The sequence below is a fragment of the Barbus barbus genome (assembly GCF_936440315.1).
Source record: "Barbus barbus genome assembly, chromosome: 43".
Classification (NCBI taxonomy): domain Eukaryota; kingdom Metazoa; phylum Chordata; class Actinopteri; order Cypriniformes; family Cyprinidae; genus Barbus; species Barbus barbus.
The window spans coordinates 1,916,114-1,941,999 of record NC_136721.1 but is presented as its reverse complement, the minus strand read 5'-3'; the positions used below and the strand labels follow the sequence as shown (position 1 = coordinate 1,941,999).

At 37.3% G+C, this 25,886-nt stretch overlaps 1 protein-coding gene across 1 annotated transcript in view; it reads right to left on the bottom strand.

The window, feature by feature from the left end:
* LOC306862924 (follistatin-related protein 4-like) overlaps window positions 1-25,886 on the bottom strand; it is a 181,537-nt gene that overhangs the window by 55,300 nt on the left and 100,351 nt on the right. Inside the window, exons 5-6 of the mRNA XM_079406030.1 lie at window positions 6,883-7,064; window positions 5,024-5,144 (exon numbers count right to left, since the gene is read on the bottom strand). Coding sequence (XP_079262156.1) covers window positions 5,024-5,144; window positions 6,883-7,064 — 303 coding nt within the window. The remainder of the gene's footprint in view (window positions 1-5,023; window positions 5,145-6,882; window positions 7,065-25,886) is intronic.

The window sequence follows — 25,886 nt, the reverse complement described above, 5'->3', positions numbered from 1 at the left end:
TTAATTGTAAATAACATGCAATGAATTCAGTTCACATTTAAGTATATTTTAGAAACTATATTATGCTAAAGTGATGCAATAAAGTATGCTAAAGAGTACTTTTCCACAAGGGTTATCTTGACAGCATTCTGAGGCTTTGTAGAGGTATTCTTAATTTGAAAGTATGCAAAAACATAATGCTAATAAACTCTTCTAATTCCACTGGAACCAGTTGAGACCTTACAATCTGACTTTGCTGCAGTTGGAATTGAACTGCTGGTTCGTTTGGCCAGAGGAGAACTGGCCCCCGACTGAGCCTGGTTTCTCCCAAGGTTTTTTTTCTCCATTCTGTCTCTGATGGAGTTTTGGTTCCTTGCCGCTGTCGCCTCTGGCTTGCTTAGTTGGGGACAATTCATTTCCAGCAATATCGTCGACCTGATTGCAATTTTCTTTTTTCATTTTACACTATTGACACACTATTTCCTTTTTGGATATTGTGCAGTTGCTTTGACACAATTTACATTGTTAAAAGCGCTATATAAATAAAGGTGACTTGACTTGAATTGACTAATAAACCTCATTTAAGCAGCATCTCTTATAAGAAACCAATCCCAGAATGCACTGTGGAACAAAACTTTCATCCAAGACTGAAAAGTCACAATGAAATGTCAGCTATGTATGCCCATGTTAATAAAAATATACTATTTGACACAATATTTGCATGTAGGATATATTAATGGACATTATTTGAGTACTTTATCAGCTATGCCAACATCAAACTCGACTGGAATCACAAATCCAGATTTTGTGTGGCGTCTGGAGCGGCTGCTTCGATTCAAATGAGTCACTTCAGTGAGGTGCTGACAGCAGAGCTAGTGTCTCCTTTCGACATGTTTAATTAACTCCTTGTCCGATTCAGTAATTTAGCCCCTAGTAAGACCCGCGACCCCCTCTGATATGCAAAACCCTCTCCTGACCCGCCAGAATGAGCTAAGATCGGTCAGACGGGACAGACCTTCAGCGCCGCTGTCAGGCACAGGAGCCCTGCTCTCAGCGGGACCTCTTTCTCAAGCAATTACACCCGTTCACTCGTTCCTGCACCCAGCTGCTCTTTATCTCTGCCTCTTTGGCAGTGAGACTCTTTTTCGGAGATCATCGATCGTCTATCTCAGCTGGTCAGGCTTCGACTGGATAGATTCAGCAGGTAGCGGTGATTATTTTTTGGAGGCTCTTATATTTGTCCTGTCTGGGGTGTCACAGCTCGGGATAGTCACTAGTGAAGGCGGGTTTGGTGTCTCGCTTTCTGGTTCACATGCAGACTCTGGATTAATGCAGACAGCCACTGACAGCGCAGCTAAACGTCTTTATAATTCCAGCGTTAATGGGAGCCGTGAAAACAGACTGATGCACCTGTCGCAGTGAAATCTGCCCCTCGTGCTCACTCTTTCTCACATCTCCCTCCTGCCCTTGTGAAAAAGAAGTGTGCTTAGTTTTATTAAATGTTCACTTATGATGTATTTCAAATCTTAAAAGAACAGACTGTACTTTCAGAAGTGATATAAATGAAATAAAAGGCAGCTTAAGTGTACTGTTAAGCATGATAAACTTGTTTGGAAAGAAATAAACTTGTTTGGATGTGTTGACTAATATATTTACGCACATGTAAAGCACTTGATTATAATTGTATCAGTCACACATTCGTTAAGGGATCATTTTTAAACTATTAATTAACTATTAACTATGACTTTTGCCTCAGTACACTCCTAACTTGTTGCTTATTAATATCTAGTAAGACAGTTGTTAACCTTAGCTATGTTGTAGGATTAAGGGATCTAAAATATGATCATGCAGAATAAGACATTAAAATGTGCTTTATAAGTAGGCTACTAATAAACAGCCAATATCCTAGTAATATGCATGCTAATAAACAACTAGTTAATAGTGAGAATTGGTCCCTAAAGTGTTAACATTTTAACTGTAGTGTGTTATTTGATATTACATTTAAAGTTAATATAATTTAAATGCACTAAATTGCAACTTCATAATTACAAATATGTTTAAATATAGCATACTATTTTCAACAGAAGTAACATTAAAGTGTATTTTAGTTTGCCACCAATGCTTGTCAGTACATTTAACAGCTCAATTTAGCAATATTTCAAACACTATAGAATTATGAAATTAAGTGGGTCAAGAAGCACTCTTAAGTTCAGCTAAATGGACTTAATATACTATAAACTATAATACATTCTCATTTAATTAGAAATAACATGAAACTAAGTGTCTGAAAACATTAAGTTCACACTTAAGTACATTAATTTTAAATGAAATGAAATTATATGAAGTACTCTTTTTAAAAGTACGCTAGAGTTCACTTCTTTTCCACAAGGGCATTTGTGTCTTTTTGTACAATATGTGTAATAGACTGTTCACAGTGTTCTCAAGCTGATAAGGGTTGTACTGCATGTGTGTGTGTGTGTGTGTGTGTGTGTGTGTGTGTGTGTGTGTGAGAGAGAGAGAGAGGTGTATTTGACAAAAAAACAAAGATCTGGCTGGACCTGAAATAATGACGAAGTGAAGAAAATTCAAAGTTTAAAAATTGATTTGTTGATTGAGAGCGGCTTCAAAATTACCTTCATTTCTAGGATGTTCTGACTGGTTTCTAGAAGGATTTTCATCATCTTGCCGATCTTCTGGGTCAGTTGCATAAACATACAATAGCTACTATGTTAAAAGTGTGTCTTATTGAAATTGGGCCAATGATCTACCCTTTTGTATCAAGACTTTACAAAGTTATGACCAGTTTAGCAGAAAACAGATTAGATGACTAGTAGCTCCTTATTTTAAGAACCAATTCTCACTATTAACTAGCATGCATATTACTAGCATATTGGCTGTTTATTAGTACATATACATATTATTCTGCATGAGCATATTTCAGATCCCTTAATCCACACCATACCTAAACTTAATCATCTACCTTACTAACTATTAATATGCAGCAAATAAGGACTTTACTGAGGCAAAAGTCATAGTTAACAATGTAATTAAGCGTGTGTCTGACTTTTTCACCTGCTTTATAGTGCAGCAGTGTTAGTGTTAGGAGTTTGTTCAAATCACTACCTAAAATCAATAATAATATTTTTTTCCTCTTCTTCTTCTTCTTTTTTATTTTTTGTTTCTACTGTTGTCATATTTCTGTCCCAGAAAGTGAGGTTTATCATTAGGCTTATATGTTATATTTTTGGTGAAGCACTGAAATTCAGCACTGTCAGATTAATTCAAGTCTTTTCAGATTAATGTTATATGGGCTTTACTCATATGTATTTGCTGCATGACCTGCTCTTATAAACCTCACGTCTGAATAAACTCTAATGTGCAGTGTAAATTTAACAGCGAGTGACCCAGTCATAAGATTCCCACACTTTATTACAGATGAATTCCCATGACTTTCCATGACCTCCAGAAGATTACATTGCCTAATCATAAACATTCAGTTACACAGAGTAGTTCAAACCCGCTTTAGTCCGAATTGTATGGCAGTATCACATGCATTCTTGAAAGCAATCCCAGAATGCATTATGACGAGTTCAGTGAAAAAAAACACAAAAAGCAGATATTTGGAAGAATGCTGCAGCTTAATAATTGTAATGTCTGTTTTAGGTTCTGTTTCATGTTCATGTTTTCATGTCTTTTATTTTTAAGGTCTGGTCTGGTCTGGTCAAGTCAAGTCTCTGTTTGTTTGTATTTTGGAAAATCTGCACTTGGATTCTACCTACGCTTGCCTTCAGTGGACTGCTCATTACAATAATAAGCATGCTAATAAGCAACTAGTAATTTTGAGAATTGGTCCATATAAAGTGTTACTGAATTTTCATTTTTGATGAAGTTTTTTTTCAGAATTTGGTGGTAACATTTTAACTTTAGGGAACACTATTAACTAGTTGCTTATTTGCATGCATATTACCATTAACTAGTTGCTTATTTGCATGCATATTGCCATATTACCAGGATATTGGCTGTTTATTAGTATTTATAAAGCACATATTAATGTCTTATTCTGCATAATTTAGATCCCTTAATCCTACCTCATACCCAAACTTAACCACTACATTATTAAAAAGCGGCAAATTAGCAGTCTATTGAGGGAAAATATAGTGAATATGTGTTCCCTATAATCTGAAGTGTCACCAAATTGGTGTGCAAAGCAAATAATAAAGCATGAAAATGATTTTGTTACACAAAGAACTATAGGAAACACTTGCGTCTTTTCCTACTGATGGAAACGTGCCAAACAAACAGAGCATGGAGTGGGATCTCCTCAGGGACGTTTGTTTGTATGAAACACTTGAGTCGGTCAATTCTTGAGTCAGTGATCTTTCCTCCCTCATTGCAGATGACATCCTCCAAAACCCCACTGCGGCAACACGCTTAACCTTGAGAAGGGCTTGACCAATGCAATGTTTTATTACACCAACACTCGTACACTCAACCTCCTCACCTGAGAACCAACACTGACCAGCTGGACACAAAAGCAAAGGGACTGTATGATGACAACAAGCAGTTCGCTAAAATCCATCATTAGTGAGGTTAACGACTGGCGCTGGTTAATGGAGCTGTGTTTTTTGCCCCAGTAGTTGAATCTTAAAGTAAGGGTCGAAAGCCACCTCTAATGCTTTGATTGATCTCCTGGTGGAATGGATGGATAATTTTAGTCACAGTTGCTCATTCACAGAACTGGGACTGCGAATTGCATTGGCAATTCCTGAGACTAATGAAATGAGGGCGTTTGCTTTATGTGGCATGGGACGATGGATGATACGAGATAATCTGGGTTTGCCATCTCATCTCTCTTTTTCAGCCAAAAGCACTCATCTCTCATCACCGGGCCATGATTAGCATTCATTGGCCCAAAGGATCAGGTGCTCGCTTCGCCGCAAATGTGCAAAGCGCTTCAGAGAGAGATGTAATGGTGCCTGGCAGACAAAAAAATCTGCAGACCTGCCACATGGTGAGAGAGGCTCATTTGTACTGTAGGACTCACGAAAGGCCGTGTAGAGCTCCTGAAGGGTCAGGTGACCATCGTTGTTGTAATCGTCGTAACGCAGGAGGTCTTGCATGGTGCACTCCAATAAGATATTTTCCAAATGCTCCTTTAAGGAGATCTGTAAAAGAACAGGAAGAATTAAATTCAGTTACATATAGAGCTGTGTACCAGAGTTGGGTATAACGCATTACTGTGTTACTGTGTTCTAATTACTTTTCCTGGTAACGCAGTAATGCAATGTGTTAAATTTTAGATTTATGTCATTTGATTACAGTTACTAATGTCAATAAAATTACGAAACTTAAGTTACAAATGCAGTGTTAAAAAAAATATGAAGTAAAAATCATGTTTTGCGTGTCATATGCCCTTTAATAAATCACCGGAGACTGCGAGAATATTTGTTTTCGACATGACTCACTTCATTTAAAAATAGACTTTTGAATATATTTTCTTTCTCTTTGCTTTTTTGTTTGATGAAGTTAGATAAAAACTGATCTAAAAGTAATATTCATTACCTAAAATGAGTAATCTAGATTGCGTTACTAACTACAGCTTTCATTATGTAATCTGTAATCAGTAACTGACTACATTTTAAGTAATCTACTCAGAACTGGTTACATAACACAATTTACAGGTATGATGAAGCTCTTGTCTTGTACCATGACACTGCTGTTCTTGATGCTGATTGGTTGACACATGTTATATGGGTGTTAAAGGAAGACTTTACCCCAAAATTAAAAACCTGTCAGTATTTGTTTACCCATATGTCATTCTGAACCAGTGTGCTGTCCAGATTTCAATAATGGCAAAAACTGAGTCAGCAGAACCTGATTTGGGTTAAACATGAGCTTCAGTAGGAGAGGATAATGAAACCAGTGCTATAGTCTGATACTCTGAATTATCAACTGTATTGAAAATGAAATCAGAGGGCATTAGTATTAATATACTGTATTATTGATTTGCGACAGTATTTGTTTTCTTCCCTTGTGAAAAAGATTAGCATACTTTTATTAAGAGTACTTATAGATAAAAACATAATTTAAAAGAATATACTTAAAGGAATAGTCTGCCCAAAAATTTTAATTTGTGGACAATTTACCCACTCTCAGCCCACAAGATGCACAACACCTTAATAATGGATTTGTTTCCTCCAAACACGTAGGTTTTCACTTCACAAGATGTTAACTGATGGATGGAGTGGATTATTGTGATGTATTTATCAGCTGTTTGGACTCTCATTCTGACGGCACCCATTCACTGCAGAGCATTTACATTTATTCATTTAGCTGACGCTTTTATCCAAAGCGACTTACAATTGCTATATATGTCAGAGGTCGCACGCCTCTGGAGCAACTAGGGGTTAAGTGTCTTGCTCAGGGACACATTGGTGTCTCACAGTGGATTCGAACCCGGGTCTCTCACACCAAAGGCATGTGTCTTATCCACTGCGCCATCACCACCCAGGCATCCATTAGTGAGCAAGTGATGGGATGACACATTTCTCCAAATCTGACGAAGAACCAAATTCATCAACATCTTGGATGACCTGAGGACATTTTCATTTTTGGCTGAACTATTCCCAATGAATTTCAAACTGAATGTAATATTTTTTGATAACTTAATTGCACGTTATTTAAATTTGCATGAAAAAGTATTTTATTTTAAATGCAATTAGTCATATAAGTAACATAAGAGTGCTTATTTATTTATTTTAAGCATTTATGGTAAAATTGATTATATTGTACTTTAATGTCAAGGTACACTATCCCTTATATATATATATGAGGGATAATATATATATATATATATAATATTCCCTCATATCTTCTTGAACTGCAGTCCTATGGGTCCCTCACCTCTGCCAGCTCCTCACTGCTCAGACGGCCATCCTGGTTTCTATCTATATACTGGAACATTGTGTGCACCAGGATCCTCCTCTGGTCCATGGCGCTTTCTTGCCTGTCCATGGAGGTCCTGGGCTGCATGTCCAGTAGCATGCTCTTCAGCTTGTTGTACTCCGCCATGGTGCAAGTGTCGCCTGTAAAGCACACCAGAGGAATTTAATTAGCTGGATATGACCGAAGGCATTTATGCATTTGCATTTATGCACGGACACGTGTTTGCGGTTTGCATTTTTGGACAGTTGTTCAGTTGTTCAGTGCAGGGGTCCCAATTAATTCACTGTAATCCTGCGATTTACACCCAAAGACAAAAGGTAAACATTCTCATTTAGACACTTTAGCTGTATCACAGCTTCTTTCGGCAGTGAGGGATTAGCAAGCATGTTTTAAACTGTCACATTAATTCCCATGCGGCTCTGCAGCACTTATGTCTATAAAAGACGGTGGGGAAAATGAGAAACATGATTAATCAAGTGTGGTAGTGACTGTTTATGCCTCACTGGCAATAAAAGTATGCAAACACAGCCCACCCGCTGAGCCGCTCTTTAAGACCCCTCGAGTGGGAGGAAGATTGTTGTATCCGGCAAGGAGGCAGCGCAGAAGACGACAGTGTATACAAAGCTCTGCTCGACTGATGAGAGGAGGAAATGTGGTATGAATAAGTCATTAGGTCACACTCCTCTACATGACGGATCAGAGCCGCCCGCTGAGATGAGTCTCGCTATGTCTAATGAAGAAAACTGCAGTCAACATTAACTGATGCTGACCGCCGGCAGCTTCTGACCACCACAGTATACTGTAGGAACTGAACAATCTCAAACACACAGTGTGGATGACAGTGTGCTTAACTGGCCATGTACACACTGTAAAGTTTCAGGTATGACACCACATTTAAAAACGGGAGTGAATGCCTTAAATTACAGCTTCATGAAACCATAGCTGTGTTTTGCCATATTGCGCATTTTCTATGTCCTATTTTTGAGCACAAGGTCGCATTGCAAACTGCGCTTTTGAAAAGGTTGCCACGTCTGCTTATTATTATTATTAAGCTTTATTGTGCTTGTTGGTTTGAGCTCAGTTCATAAAGCTATCCATTTTATGAAGTTAATAAAGTAGGCAGGTGCCGATCGGGATATTTTTACTATGTGGCCTATTTCCAAAATAATGCATTTGGATTTGAGTTTAGTATGGGCTTGTTCTTATTTGCTGTTTTTTTTTATAGCAAGTTCTGGCAACACTAAAGAGTTGAATTGTACCTCGTGCCCTGTGATTTCTTGCACACACATACAGAAGAGACATATCTCTGATATCTCTGCATAGTATTTCTGCAAATGAAATTGCCACAACCTGCATTTTTCAAGAGTCAATTCAGTTGTAGGATGTGCCACTTCCGTAAATAACTGAACTGTGTGTGTACAAAACAGGATTAAACACTAAAAGGTGAAATGACAACAGAATTTAGCTGCAGTGTGCACGTGGCCAGAGTGTCTACAGAATAAGTCACACACACTACTAAAATGAAAATGCACAACTTGAACTGAATTTATGTTGAGGATAGAAAACAGGATGCAGCACAATAATGCAAGTTTGGATTTAAGGAAAAATGGAAAGAAATTGGGAATAAAAAAAGAAAAAGTGGAATGAAATTCCATAAGTCTTACAGTAGCTCACTGCTGTACAGTAGGGTAGTTAATAATACATTTCATGTTTTATGTTCAGTGTGAATTTCCTACAAACTTGTGCACACAACACAACTGATTATCATACTATGATGTTAACTTTTGTTTTATGGATCTTAAGGAACTAATAAAAGGAATGGACAAATTAAATTCCTCTTTAGTTTTGTGATTGTGTTTAATATACTGCAATTACTTGGCTAAACTAATGTTAGTGACCTGTGACATATACAGATGCCCAGTAATACAAGTTCAAAAGAAAAACTACAAAAATGTTCATTGTGATATACCATATAAAGTTAATGAGACTGCAGTAAAACATAGAATTATGTTGCTAAACTGCGGGGTGAGCTTGATATTACAAAGCTTAAGTCGTGAAAGAGAACTTAATTAGACACTCACATGCTGTTTGACATGCGCATACACTGAGAGAGAGAGAAACACATATGAGTCAAGTATACTTCAGGCTTAACTCGGTCAGATAAACACAAACACACAATAAAAAAAGCCCATCAAATAAACTGTTGTGATGGCATGTTTGAAGGAGCCGAGTGAAATTTGATGTGCTTAAAGAAATAAATGCTCTCACATGGCCACAGGGCCTACAACTATCATTTTGCAACACCTGCCCATAGGTAGTAATTTTTTACCGGCTATATATACAGTGCCCTCCATAAGTATTGGAACAGTAAAGACAAAATTGCTCTGTTGGCTGTGGAGTCAAGACATTTGCAGATATGATTAAAAGATGAATAGGAGACAAAACTACAGAATGTCACATTTTATTATTAGGCGTTTCAACTCATACATGTTTTACCAAATAAAAAGAACAGCACTTTTAGAGTTCATCCCACATAAGTATTGGGACAGTTGAACATAAGGCAGATATAAACGATTAAAAGCTATTAGTTGCAGATCCCTTGCACACAATCACAGCAGTGAGTCTGTGACCCATAGACATCACCAGACTCTTGCTCTCATCCTTTGAAATACTTTTCCCAGCCTTTAATGCAGCCAATTCCAATTGTTGCTTGTTTTGGTGAGTTTCTGCCTTTACTCTCCTCTCCAGCTGGTGAAATTCATGTTCAATCAGATTTAAATCTGGAGATTGACTTGGGCAATCTAAGACTTTCCATTTCTTTGCTCTTATAAATTCCTTGACTGAGCTGGCAGGGTGTTTTGGGTCATTGTCCTGATGCAATATGAAGCACTTCCCAATGAATCTGGTGGCATTTTCTTGAATATTGGAAGGCAAGATGGTTTTGTACCCTTCCAAATTCATTCTGCTACTGTCATCATACATTAAGTCATCAGTAAAGTTGAGAGGGCCTGTTCCAGAGGCAGCCATGCATGCCCATGCCATGACACCACCTCCACCATGCTTTACAGATGAGGCTGTATGCTTGGGATCATTGCAGTTCCCTTTTTTCTCCACATTAGTGCTTTCCCATCACTTAGATAAAGGTTCATCTTTGTCTCATCGGTCCATAAACACAGTTCCAAAACTATTCTGGCTCACCTTTGTGCTTTTTTGCAAACTCTAATCTTGGCTTTCTATTTTTGGTGCTGGTCAGAGGTTTGCATCTTGCTGTGTAGCATCTGTAATTCTGTGTCAAAGTCTCCTGAGGACAGTAGATTGTCAGAGCATCACCCCAGCTTTCTGGAAGTTGTTGGTGATTTTACAGACACGTCTTTTAGGGTTAATTTTCACAGCTTTTATGATTTGTCTGTCATCAACTACTGTTGTTTTCTCAGCCGATCAGGTCGTTGTTGGTTGCTGGTGTCCCTGATGGTTTCCAAACTCTTGATTTCTCCATGCCCTTTGTTTTTGCTAGAGCTCTAATTGACTTCCTCTTTTCTTTTAGCATCCAAATTGCTTGGTTTTCTCTCAAAGTCAGCTCCCTCGTCTTCATCCTGGTTTATGTGTGTGTCATCATCGAATGCAAGTAATGGATATAACTGATACAACACATTTCCTGCTTTTAATATCTGAATTAATTAATGCAACAGGACACAGCTGATCACTTAGAAAGACCTGTGAGGCAACTGCTCCAATACTTATGCTCACATCAGATAGAGGGATGAAACTCTAAAAGCGCTGAACTTCTTAGCTGGTAAAACATCTATGTGTTGAATCATGTGACATTCTGTAGTTTTGTCTCATATTCATATTTTAATCATATTTGTAAATGTCTTGACTCCACAGCCAACAGAACAATTTTGTCTTTACTGTTCCAATACTTTTGGAGGGCACTGTGTGTATATATATATATATATACACACACACACACACACTTTTTTTCTCATTTGGCACTTGCCGAGTATTCATTTTAGGCTATGCATGGCCATAAATGTCTGACAATTCTCTTACTTACACTCACACTAAAATATATGTAGATTTATAGAAACTACATCAGCCGCAGATATATTAGAGCTTATTCTTTACATTTGTCAATACAGAGGAAATAATTCTGTTTTGGCATTCAAAGGATATTTCTGTGTTTTCCTGCAGCACATGTTTGTACAGTACATAACTTCAATGTCAAGCCTGTCTGTTAACATGACATCAGGGTCGTCTCCATACACAAACCTGCTCTTTTTACCCACAATCCTGCCTTGATCAATCACGTACGACTCTGACAGGAAGGTGTTTCGTTTGGTACTTTTCAAACATGGTAATGAAGTACATCTATCACTCAAGTGCTAAGGGAAAGGTCAGTGCTGAAACGTATAAATTGTTATGACATGCCATAAATCTGAGTTAATCCTTAAATATATCATTTTTCTCCATGAAAGGTATCACACAGGTCTATAGCTCCTCTTCTTTTTCACTTTCTCACACACACACACACACACACACATACACACACACACACGCAAAAATATCTACCATGAAGCACAGGTCAGAGAGAGCAATCATATGACTTACATTGCATTGCATTACAGGATAAAAAGGTCTGGTTTGTCTGGTTGTTTGAGTGTATGAATGTTCACTAAACATTGTGTTATTTAAGTGTTCATTCATTAAACTGCACTGTCAGTATTATTTTGATGGTCGATTCCCTGCTCTTTCACGATGCAAATATGCATGACAACTGAGAACACATTTTTGAATTTATCTGGTTAAGATGGCACTCAAATAAACTCAACACACTATAAACTCAACTCAATTTTAAGGTTAAACAGCACAGTCAAATCGGAAGGCTGAGCGGAAGCTACAATGGCATGTTGACAGAGCTCCGGTTTAAAACACTGAAACTCTGAAAACAGCAGTGACCGATTCAGTGCTCTATTAGGTTCAGTCAGATTTGTTTCTCTTTGTCTCTTTGTCCTGCTGCTACCCAGCGGCCTTTAGACCGTTCAAAACAAGAGATCACAAGCTCGTCTGATTTCTCTGAAGCTTTAGAACCGTGTCTCCTGACCTTTAACATATTTCTGTTTACATCTCTTTTCTACCAAGAAAGAAAGGTTCATTGGCATTTTGCGTGTCTAATGAAGACTTGATGGGAATGCAAAGATGTGGTATCTAATCAAACAGAAGATTTCATAGTGTAATCAGCAGAAGCTCTTCTGTTCCTGAGTGTTTCAGCAGCAGTATGGGACGCCCGTGAAGCCATGCTGTGATGGATAACTGATCAGTGATGTTCAGTATATCCTCGACTGTAGTTACACAGCAGGACGCCATGCATGGACATGTATGATCAATCAGTTTTGGTGAATACATTGAATAAAATCTACATAAACCCAATTTATACTCATACACAAGCTCACATATGATTATGTAAATTAATTTATTCAAATATATGGCAAGCCATTTTTACATTTAGTCTTAAAATGCATGTATTTTCATACTACTTACTGTACTTCTTAGCTACTAGTATTTATTCCTTAGGTACAAGTAACTTTTTAAAGATATTATTCATTAGATACTAGTTTTGTTACTAGTGTTTACCTATTAGTTACCTACTAGATACCTATTTAATAAATATTAGTAGTAGTAAAAGTTGAGCCAACTTAAAATTAAGGCAATCAGCTTCAGAAGATTTTTGAGTTTTCTCAACTTGTTGTTTTAAGTTTATACAACAAAAAGTTGAGAATCTGCTACAAAAATAAGTTGAGAGAACTCAAAAATCTGATGAGGCTGGTTGCCTTAAAATTTTAAGTTGGCTCAACTTTTTTTTTTTTTTTTTTTTTTTGTAGTGTAGTAGTAATAACCATGAGTAACCAAGTACTAGTACTTAATAGAATAGATAGTAGCTAAAAAGCAAGTAGCACAACAACAGATACTAGTACGTTTTAATGATTAAATGTTACAACTGCTTGCCATAGAACCAGCTTTAATGAATCTAAATCCTTCATATTCTTCATATCATGTAAGGACACAATGATAATGTGCTGTCTTTACCCTGAGGAGCTATTTCTACCTGATCTGCCCTTAATGACTTCCATTGCTGCAATCTAATGATAAAATCATATTTTTGACCTGAATAAAACCAGTTCATTTATGAAGCACTTTCTGGACTCAACTGACAATCTATTTCTTTACAGTGCTGGCAGTAAATGTCTCTGCAGTCTGTGCGGCAACATGATCAAAAAGCTTTTCCTGTGATAATTGCTGAGAGCAAAGCATGAAACGTACTAGTGAAAGTTAGAAAAGGAACTCTTCAGAAGCAGAAATGCATTTAGTTCAGTATATTAGTGAGAGAATCTGGCCTTTGACAGTCAGACTGTCAGTTTCTGTACATATATAAGGTTATAAGCAATACGGCTAATCCCTGTGGATAAATGTCACAAGCTGCAGGAAAGAAGCGCTGCATATATTTAGGTCTCAACTAGTAGTTGCTATTATCCTGTCAGGCAAGGCATTTAAGATCAAAACACAGTATTTGCCACTTCAGATTTTCAAAGTATGTAATAAATACCAGACATAAATGCTTCTTTCTCATCTACACCTGAGCATGTCATGCCGTAATGCAACACTAGCACCAAGGTGAACCATTTTCTCCCCCCAAACACAGAGGGAGCCTCACCTGGCAGTTTCCTGACCCCGGATCTGTCACCTGACAAAGGGTTTGTAGGTGGAAACAACTGCACAGCTGTCAAACACTTAATGGATCAAGAGCAGGAGGAGCAGAACAGGACTTGATTACAGTCTCAGCATCAGTGTGTGCTGCTGCAGGACACTGTATGTGCACTTAAGCACTTCTAGGGCTCAATCAATAGCACTCAGGCTTTAGCCTTTGGTGGCTTCTGGGTTTTAAATGGACTAACAACAGCTGCTGGACACATTGGCTCAATCTGTGTACAGGAAACCATCCAAATCCTCAATCATAATGCAAAGATATGAGAGAGTGGGGCAAGATGTCCTTGTGAAGAACTATACTTCAAGCATACTTATGAAAAGACAACTTACACATTAAGAATAGGCTATATTTAAATGTGAAAAGACAGTAATTTTATATAAAATGCAATTTTGTGGAATCAACAGTATTTTTTTGATTATATGAAAATTTGTATAATTACTTTTAGTGTCAATTGAAATATGGTTAAAGTGTATTACCAAATGTATTTATTTATGGTAGACTAAATATACTTTAATGTGTCATTTGTAATGATGAATTTGCATTTTAGTGCATTTAGTACATCATGTTAACTTTAAATTTAATATTAAATAACAAACTACAGTTAAAATGATTTAACTCTATTTAACACAAAAAAGATTAAAACACTGATTTAAAATGTACTTTAAAGCAAAGTGTTTAATTTGACATTATTACAAAGTACACTTTAAAAAAAAGTGTGTAAAGAAACAGTAAAGAAAATATATTCTTTAATTCATTAATTTTATATTATCTGCAAATACAGATTATTTTACAAAATATACTTATAAAAAATCATGTTCACTACAAGTGCACATCCAATACAATTAGGCACACTTATGTTTAAATATGAAAATCAATGCAGTTTAGTTGTGTATCTGTGTATATAAGTATACAAATTACATGTATATTCGTGTATAGTCCTATAGCATGTTTTAATATAGAAATTACAGTAACACTTTATTTTAGGGTCTCTTAACTAGTTGCTTACTAATTATTAGAAAAAAGTCACATACATCTTGTATAGCCTGAGGGTGAGAAAATTAACAGCATTTTTATTATTATTATTTTATTTTTTAATCCATTTAACTGAATTTAGTGTATGTTCATATGATAAATGCATCTTAAGGAGTGCAAAAATATATTATAATCATTGTTTCTGTCAGCAACTATTGCATTTAATAGTTTAATAGACCATTTTTAGATCAATAGCAGCAGCAAATATGGCTGATCTGTCACTATTTGAAGGGTTTTCCCTTTGCTATTGAGTCAGAGACATTATTTTCTGATTCACCCCACAGGAATCACTATAGAATATGCTGCAGTGACATATAATACAGGGCATGCAGAAAAAGCAATAATATCAGGAGATGCAATTCCACGTTTTCTATTCAGAGTCAAGACAGAGAGACCTCAGAACAAGCCATCTCATTTCAATAAACTTTGGGTCACAAACACATATACATCCATTTATCTGAAACACTCTTCACAGCAGTAGTTGGTCCAGAGCCCATTCTCTGTCCCCGAGAGGCTTCTAGATTAATGAACGGCTCCAGACTCGTTCAGGTAAACAGGGTGAGTGAAAGTCACCGACTGGGGAGCAGAACTAATGAAGGATCTAATTAATTAATCAGCATTCACACGCAGATGATGCTCTCAACAATTGAGTCGCATTTGTTATCTGTATCTGGGTCAAACGTGTCCCTCGGTGTTGGACAAATCCTCAGACATGTCAACAGAAGCACAGTTATGAATTAGCACAATGGAAGAGATCTGAAGCTGAACTATTATTGTGTTTAACAGGTTATTTGCCTGACAGAGCGCAACATTTTAGCAATTTAAAGTCAGCAGCTTTAACTACTCATTTTATTTCCTCTAGACACTGTAAAATTGGTTACCTGCACTTGTTATCTTAGCCATTTCTACATTATTTAAACCACAAAATGAGTTTTGTTGGTATAAATTGATGTATAGAGACTGCTTCAGTGATAATATAGTTAGTAACATTTTTGACTTGAAAACAAGTTAGATATTACTTAAAAAAAATGTTTTATGTGACGTATTTCTGAGTGAAACAGGGGATTCGTTCTTCTCCTGAAGCTGTTTTTTTTACTGAAACGATTGGGTAAAGTTACATCTACAAGTAATGCATTACAATATTTTATTACTCCCTAAAAAGTAACTACATGTAAATGCATTACGTAGTTACTTTTTGTGTTACACTACTTTTACGTAACTTTTTCTCATCTGGGCTGGCTTGCTTGTTTGTTTTTAATATAAAAACGTTCTGTTTTTGACAAATATAAAAGCCCTTTCCGTTTACTTTGTTTAAACATGTTGTCTAATAATTTAATCGTCAGAATTTTTAAACAGAGACTATAAAATAATAAAGATGGAGAAGCTTTGTGCACTCCGTGTTTTCACTGCTTTCAAAATAAAAGTCCAACATAACTGTCAAACAGAAAAAAAAAATACTGGTCAATGTTGATAATTAAAAAAAAAGCCAAATATTGGCCGATATATAGGCTTTAGTGATGTATATATCGGTTAACCACTATAGCCACCCTCTAGCCAAAATGTAAAATAGTCACAAATCAGAAAAAACTATGGTGCATGGGGAGGGCAGGTAAACAATGGCAAACCACTCAACAATATTTCACAGTCGCCCTATTGCCATCTTTAAGCCATTTCAACTCAATGGCTCCATTTCGCTCTGTCAGGTGAACATTATAACGCTGAGAGATCCTCCTTGAGCTGTGTCACGTCAGATGGGATGATGTGTTTTAAATGATCCACTGAGCTGGTTTTCTATCCTCCGAACCTGTCGCCTGGCGAGCTGTAAACTCAGGATGAGGACGCTCTCCAAGGTCTGAATTTATGCATTGTGCAAATGTTATGCCAATACCTCCATTTTCTGTCTTTTTTTAGCTTCTTCTCCTCCAATTAATATCGTGCCGCAAAGCGTGCTCCATTACCCAGAGAGACAGAGGGGGAAATGTGCTTTGACTGATAATATGAACACATGTTTCCCCTGGAGCCAGCTTCATCTCCCACAATCCTCATCATCAGTCGGCTGGCTAATCTGAACACAATGAGGGAAGTTGGACTCCATTGACTGAACTCTTAATTAAAACCCAGACAAAAGTATCTCAGTCTCAACACTGCCATTAGGCTGGAATGAAAGAAGCTGAGCGAAGACACACATGCCCTTAGAAAGCAACATTACAGATAGCTGCTAAAGGACTTCACTATACTGCCATTGTTGAGATATAATAACCAGACAAAGAGTCCAGGAAGTCAAGCCCTACAGGGACGGGATTGGTTTTGAAAGCATACGTTTGTACGTCACTCATGTTTATTGTCATTTTAAGCGGGATAAGCGGTGTCAGCGCCGATCATCCTTATATTCAAACTATGCTAGGTACATTAGTTTCCCAAACCACCAGGGGGCCCTTATGCTCTCAAAAACACTGTCATAGCAAAATGCGGCAGAAAGTCATACTCACTACGCCGGGAAAAGCGATATATCCAATATATGCATGCATCTTCTCTCCTTGCAATGCCTAATAAAGCAGTGTTTATAAGTGCAGCACCGCTTTGTTTATAGAGGTTACCTGGAAACAGTTCTATTTCTTTCTGTTCAATAAGCGCCACCTGCTGTCAGACGCAGATTTACATTTTCAATCAGCCCTACTGCCATTTATATTCAGACCAATGTGAAATTGGACTATCTTTTTGTTGTAAATCTTAAGCAGTAAATGGAAAACAAGTTCAACACTTCAGATAATAAGATATCCTTAGTATTGTTTATGAAGCAGACAAAAATGGGTAACACTTTATATCGATAGTCAACTTTAGAAATTCTACTAACAGTAAGCAACTACATGTCAACTATCAGTCATTAGAGTACTAGTAGACTGTTTGCTTAATATCTTCTAACACTTTATTTTGATGGGTCTACAACATACTGACTATGAGAAACTTTGCAAATATATGTCAACTTATTCTACTAACCCTAAACCTACCCTAACAGTCTACTCTGAGAGATATTTAGTTGCAAATTAATTGTTGACATGTAGTTACAAAGTTACTTAGTTAGTAGAATGTCTAAAGTGGACTATCAAAATAAAGTGGAACCCAAAAATGCAAAAATAATTTATAATTTTGACTCATATTTTTCTTAAAAATTACTTAAGGGTTGAAATGTGTTATTTTATAAAACCTTTTTTTTTTTTTTGGTAGTGGATAACATGCTATTTTGTAAGTCACCCAATCAATATTTATTTATTTATATTTGTATGAAATCCAGCCATAATTTTTAATGTTATTAATTTAATGTTTGTGCAAGCAGAGGTGCATAATACTGCTAATTTTATGTGTTGCTTATATGCTTTCTGAACATTTCCAGCACATTTTAGCAATACCATCAATGGCCATGACAATTTTTGTCACTGGTCACTGTGATATGAAATTTTCCGCCGCTTCATCTCTAGTTCCGAATAGCTAATATTAATGCTTTAATGAACATTATCCCTTACAACCTTTAGTCCAAAGTGTTGCTTGGGGCCCCTAAAAGGCTAGAACTGGCTCTGAATGATATTCATGGCAAAACTTTATTTTAACTAGCATGTATATAGCATATATATAAGTATTAATAATGTATACATATTACTAGCATATTGGCTATTTATTAATATTTTCTGTGAATATACATAAGCACAGTGGCATCACAGCACTCACATCACATGTTTGCAGGGTGATATTGAATCTGATTAAAGTGCTTTTAGTCTGACTGAGCTATCAGTCATTATTAGAATGCATGTAAGATATTTGAGACATTTCTATTATAGCTCAGAGAGCTGCAGGAATATCCATACGCACTCATAGCAGAGACCTACCTAAAGTGAGATGTCGCAACTGAAGTGGTAGAACAAAAATACAGATGTCAAACTCAGTCTCTCCTGATTTTCATAAGCTTCCTGTGGCCCTGGATTTCTCGACAGGCTGTCAATTGCTTCACCACAGTTGGTCTCACGAGACTGCTGTTTTCATTCAATTATTCCAAAGGGAACTTACTACATGAAAACACACATCCAATTAACACACTGAACAGAGAACTCATTTTACAGAATTCTGGAGCAAAGAAACTCTATGTGTAATATTTTTATTAGAAAACACATTGAAACTGACACTGACTGGCACAGCAATTATAAAGCATTTATTTAAGAGACAGTTAAACCAAAACTAAAAATGGTCTTCATTTACTGACCCTCAAGTTGTTCCAATAACAGTTGCTATCAATGTTTTGATAGATTATAAACTATCAAAACATTAAAGTTCAGTGTACTAAAATATCAATTTAGGTTACTGATAATTCAAACGCTCAAATTATGTATAATGTAAAATAACGAACAACTAAATTTGTGTAAATATGTGGCTACAAACAGTATGAAAACACAATGCATTAATATTTTAAGAATAATGTTACGCAAACATACTACTTTTCATTTACAATAATCAATACTAAAATTCAGCATTAGTAACTTACTTTTTGCGCCATCAGCCACACACGCTCGCGTTATACTGGTTTGTGGTAATTTTGACTGGATCATTGAATCAGTGAGGTGTAGACTCAAGAACTTCTGCAGTCTATTTAGTCTGATTCACAAATTAATATTTCAGTGAGATTCCTGAACCAATTCAACAGATTCACAAATCAGACATTGTTCTTTTGTCTCCGAGGGAGTGTTGATTTCTTTCGTTCGGCATAACAGATACATGAGAAATGCACCTGAGTACAGTAATGAAGTGAAAATACTTTGTTACTGTCCACCACTTAAAGTCTTACTATAAAGTATCTATTTGAAAGCATCAAGGAGCGTGATTTACACCATAGAGTAGGATGTGTTTCTGGATTAAAATTCCAACTCTAATCCTAATTCATAAGGTGTCACTTTCATATTAACCAATTTTATTGCAGCTACAACCACAATGAAGGATACTTCACATGGCCTGTTGATTGATTCCTATTTTTTGTGGTGCGGTTCTAAACTTCATTTTGAAATAATGAGAAGAGACTTATTGTGGAAGACTGATTGTTAAACACAAGCTGAGAGAGGAAGTGTGCGTACAAACAAAGAAAACCCATCCACACACTGTTGTGATTGGCTGCGTTTTATAATTGACTGCCATGTTGCAATTAATTAGACATGTTTACAGTGTTCTGTCATTCAACCCTACACAACAAAACTAACAAAACTAAAAACAGCTGGCAAAGCAGCACTTCTGTGACAAATTGACCAACTTCAACAATTACCCTTCAGGTGGCATTCTGGTCCTTTTGCAAGGATTTCTTTTCTCTAAAAATGCTATTATCATATTAAACTAAAACCTACTGACTGCTCACACAGAGTATAAGAACTTTCCTTCACACCAAAAAATTGCTTATATATTTATGTTTGTACTACCGGATTCCATCTTTTTATCAACTTGTTTTCTTTAAATTATCACAGATTTGTGTATTCCTTTTTTTTAGGGCTTATTGCAGAAGCCTATAGATCAATGAAGCCTATGATTAATCAGTTCCGAAAAGAAATACAAAACTTGTGCTAATTAAAAGAAATATTGAATCCAAGGTTGAGAAGTTCACAAGAAACTTTTAAAATGGCAGTGATTTTGACCAGGAACACCAAATTAGGAAAAGGATTTTTAGCACAGCACAAAGGTTAAATCTAAAGACAATCAAATTGCCTGCTAAGAGATGATTTATGCATAATCCCCTTGTTTGTGAGGACTATGATATTTTGCACAATAAAATACTGTAGTTGTGTAGTGATTGTAACACAATAAAACGATGTTATGATGGTGATTCATTAACATGTCCTACTTGGGTAGATCACATGAGCAAGGACATAAGCTAAGACAGACTGTATATACATAAGCACATGTCAAACCCAAGAGTGCTCTGGACCTCTCTAAATGGAGCAGAACTGCCCAAATATAATTGCCAGTCTCTTGAGCAATATTACACATGAAAAGGTCTGTCAAATGTGTTATTCTACTTCATGTTCTGCTCAGCGATGTTCTTAGTCACAGGGATGGGATCTACACATTTATCATTTGAAATTGAGGCAGAGCAAAACTTAATGAAACCAGATAAAAAGGCAAATATTACTCACCAATAGAAAGAAGATGGAATAAAGGGCCATAATCTGATATAACACTGGAATAGGATACAATGTGAAATACAGTATATGTTGGAATGAATCTTTCAAAATTACTTTGAGAGAAAAATGGTAACCTAGAAATAGTAGCATCTAAATGAACTGGCTTTATATATATATATATATATATATATATATATATATATATATATATATATATATATATATATATATATATATATAAAGATAAAATAAATATAAAATAAATAAATTAGCATCACCAAATCAACCGAAACATATATACATTTATTAATATATTTATACCAACAAAACTTCGTAAAGATCTGAAAGGGGTATATGAAATGGATAATGCAAATATTTTTGATATTTGCACATATGAGAGGTTACTCTACAATACAAACATACTGCAAGTTCCAAGGTCAAATCTAACACCCCAGTTGAAAATATGAATTATTCTCTTCTATCTTTCTGAAATGGCTGGATTTGAAATCGGGAGAATCGTGATGTCATGATTTCTCCTCAACACAACCTTAACATGTTATCATCGCATACAACAACTCGTGAACAACTCATGTCTGTCCATCAAGCGAACATAAGACAAAGTTTTTGTGTGTTCTTCACAGCAGACTGTATTGTGAATTATTCTAAACATGCTGCTGGTTTTTCATAATATCTTTTATTGAAAGATACAGCAGTGCCAAGCATTTTATCCTCAGAAGCGATGCAGGCAAGTACATTTATTTTTAATCTTACAGTGTGTTTGTAATAAATGTCAAACCAACATTTAACGCAATCAAAACACCAAGAATATCACTGTTTGAGTGTTGCTAATAAAATCAGTACATACCCGGATCAGAAAGAGTTGCTTGACTGAAAATGACTGAAAATTAAACAATTATACAAGCACAAAATACACCCACATTGAAACAGACTGTTGCAGTCTTTGTGGTTGCATTGTTTCAATTTCTTCTGCCTCGGGCTTAAACATATATGGCCAACACGTTCTCACTCCCAACTCGTCACATATTGACACTTGGTCAGGACCCCTTGGCGTCACTCAAGGTACCCCTTTAGCATAATTTTTCAGCGTGCAAGGTCCTCCATTGTTTTCAGTTGTCTTAATTTAATGGTTTGCATGTATTTGTGAAAAATATAAATAATTAATAAATAAATAAATTTATACTTTCATTGGAGCACGTAACCCCACCCATACCCTAAACCTACCCACTCCTGAACAATATAAAACACGTAATCACAACCAAGGCTGATGTAAGGATTCTTCTGGCGGCATTCTTTGAATTTGCGCACAAACTGCACACAGGATCTTACACCTTTAAATTGAGTGAAAATGAGGGTGGAAAATGATAATTTTCTACAAATATCTGACTTTTTGGTGCAAAAAAACTTGCAATCATGACCCCTTTAAACTAAAAGGTCCCAACAACTTTAGCATCTGCCTTAGAAAGTTAGCTGCAATGAACATGTTTCTTATTCCTTATAGCATAGCGGCTCATGAAACATGTGCATTATGGTAGCTGGGAAGGACACCTCGCTGAATAACAGTCTGGATTAGGGTGTAACGTGGTTCCTACAGTCATGCAGTACAGAAGGGTTACGGCTGCCTGTCATCTCTGCCCTCTCATGTCTGATATCATGATGATTTCCTTCTGTTCCAGCAGCTGTGGCTTTCAAACTCTGTCACCTTACATGAACGTGAACGTGAACGTGGTCTGATCCTGGCAGCCTATCGCCGCATGATTTAATAAGCCGATGACACTTTCACTTTGCTGGTGTTCTTCCTAAAACAGATCTCCTCCTCCCAATGAATTCAGCATTTTGCCAGGCTGATGGCAGGGGACTGTGCCAACCTCAGACAACACACACACTCACACACTCGCACACACACACACCAGTGAATAATGCATATCTCAATAAGTAATGTACTCGGGACCCAGAGGGAATTTGACCAGATGCCTGTACACCTGCTGATGCATCTAGTTGTCACGCTTGTTTGCTTTCATTTACGAGTGCAAGTAAACAGCTTTAAGATTCATCTTTGACGTGATGATCCGCCTTAATTCCAGACCTGCTTAGTATTTCAAGCTGTTTTGTTTTGTTGGTAAAGCACTGCACTAGAATGCAGATGTTGTAGGAAGGATTCTGGCAGCATGAAACCTCTTTACATTGAAAAATATTTGGTTTCTCTATGCGTCACATGGAGGAGAATATGCCCATTTGTCTTGCACTATGAGCACTGTGCTTTTCAGACAGCATGTCAAGTTATAAACAGTAAACGTTCGAAAACAATATCTCCAGAGCTCTGTTTTGTTCCAGTGAGAGATTTTTTTTTTTAAATAAAAACAAACAAATAAATAAATTGATTAATTCATAAAAAAATAAAAATAAAAAAAAATCTAAATTTTCTTTCAGAACATTTGACTTTTGACTTTTTTTTAAACATTTAACTAGTCAACTTAACATTGTAACATTCTCTTTATTAAAAATGTTCAAAACCATCTGGTTAAAGAAAGTTCTATTCCAAGAGCACCATGCATAAAATCAATGGTCAATGGTGTAAAACAATTCCATGTTAAATATTTTGAAGGTAAATATTGTACAAACCTGTCTTAAACACAGCTTAAACACATAGGTTCAGAAAATAATATAAAGACTTGTCACGGAACACTTCGAGGAGCGCAGTGGAAAAGATGAAGTCAGGGTCCAAGTGCAAGTAAGGCTCTCTTTTAATTCAAACAAAAATGCCAACACGACAAAAAACAAAGCGGTAAAGGAATGGGATACGAGACGGCAATACAGTGCATGTATCCCAGACCAGAGCAAACACTAATATAATACAATTACAATTAATATAACCAGGCAGAGTGGTGAGAGAGAGGAGAATATATGGTCTATGACAATGGGGAATAGCTGAAGGTGTAATAATGAGTGTAATAGTTGACAGGTGTGTGTGGTTTGTGACAGGTGTGTGCAGTTTAGGGAGATGGAGTCCGGGAGGACGGGAGATGGTGACCTCTGGTGGTGAAAGGAAGAACTGCAGGACCCGGACTCATGACAGGACCCCTCCTCTAAGGAACGGCTTCCAGATGTTCCACCAAAAACCCAAAAGTCCGGAGGGAGGAGGAACCGGGGGAGGGATGGCGGGCCAGGCCCATGTAGCGGAAGAAGGCCTGGAGACAGAGGTAGACACGGGTGCCAGGATGGTGCCGGCAGAGCAAGAGGCCAGGGCGGATATGGTGGGTTCATCCAGGGAGGCTCATGAGCGAACACTGCTGCCTCGGGAGGAATGTGAGCGGGCACCGCTGTCTCAGGAGGATCGTAAGCGTGCATCCCCGTCTCGGGAGTCTTGTGAGCGGATACCGCTGCCTCAGGGGAACTGTGAGCAGACACTGCCGCTTCGGGAGGATCGTGAGCAGGCACCGCCGGCTCGGGAGCGTTGTGAGCGAACACCGCTGCCTCGGGAGTTGGAGTTTCCCTCTCATCCTGATAGCTGAGTTCTCCACTCCCCAGAGCTCTGTGAGTCAGCAACTTCAGGTTGTTAGGCCTCTCTCTGCCTCCCTGTTAAGTTGTTCACTTTACTCCCTAGAACGGTGTTTACAAATCCATGTTATGGTAAGCGCGCACACTAGTCTCTGTGCATTTTCTGAAAGCCACGTGGTGGTAAGCTCGCACATCAAGTGTTTTGCATTTTTTCTAAAATCCTGTACGGTATGGGTTACACGCTGCGGCTTCGTGCCCTTTCTCTGGGTTGGTTAGGCCCCACTACCTATTTCTCCCAATGTTTCTGGGCTTGAACAGTGGGTTATTACCAAGGGTCTGTTGAGACAGTTCCCTCAGTGAGCTCGTGCAGAGCAAGCGGTTGCCCCTGGGTGACAGGCCGGGACCTAGTTACTATCTTAGGTGCTTGGCCGTATCCCCTTAAAGGAATGTTTCTCTGATTCTAAGCCTTCAAGCTCTACCCTGGGTCCGGGAGTCCCGGCCCCCAACAGGTAAGTTTAGGGTATACAGTTTGGGTCTTTGGTCGAAGGGGATAATGTCACTTACAGCCGTCAAACCATCCCAGGGGCAACTCCCTTAGCCTGGTAGAGTTAGTACTTAGTGCTAGCCCTTGTGCTTGGCTTGCACTCTCCTCAGCATCGTGGCGTGGGTATTCCATTCCTCATAGCAACCCCTAGAGGACGCAGTTCGAAGTTCCCTTGAAGGGGAACGTCTCAGGTTACGTAGGAGGCTGCTGAATCCCAGAGCTCTGGGAATAGCTGCCACAAGAGTGGGCTATTAAGTTCCTTGAGTAGGGAATGAGACACTGCGTCCTCTAGGCTTTGTGCCATGCTTCGAACGCAAGCTTCAGACGAAGAAGTGGATGGCGTATTTTCCCGGCACTCCTTTATACTGTGGTCGCGCCGGTAGTGACGTCATAGGCTGTTGCTGGCCAACATGTGGTGTTTTTGTATGTATGCTTCAGACACGTGTCACGCTGGCGTCCCCATAGCGATCCTTAGAGGATGCAGTGTCTCATTCCCTACTCAGGGAACCATGGTTATATATGTAACCTGAGACGTTCTTGAGCATATCTATAATGTTTAATAATTGTACTTTCATACTTTATTAATGATCAATCTATCATTTCTAAATTATTATGTTATTTACAAACCAGTTATTTAGGAGTTGTCAGTGGTTCATAAGATCATTTAGAAAGTGAGGACTATTTATATCTTGTGAAGCATTTACAAAGGAGCTTTAAAGGCTCATTTATCTTTCAAACAGAAAAGTAAAAAAACACAACACAGAGGGATACAGAACACAGAAATATTTTTTTCAAGATGCAAAACATGAAACTGTACACTTGATAAAAAATTTAAAATAAACCTCAGCAATTTCACATAAAAAATAAAATAAAAATTCAAGTGTACAGTTGTACAATTCCATTTTTTTGCATCTTGAAATTTGCATGTTCACAGTTCTCTTATGTCAGTTAATGGTCA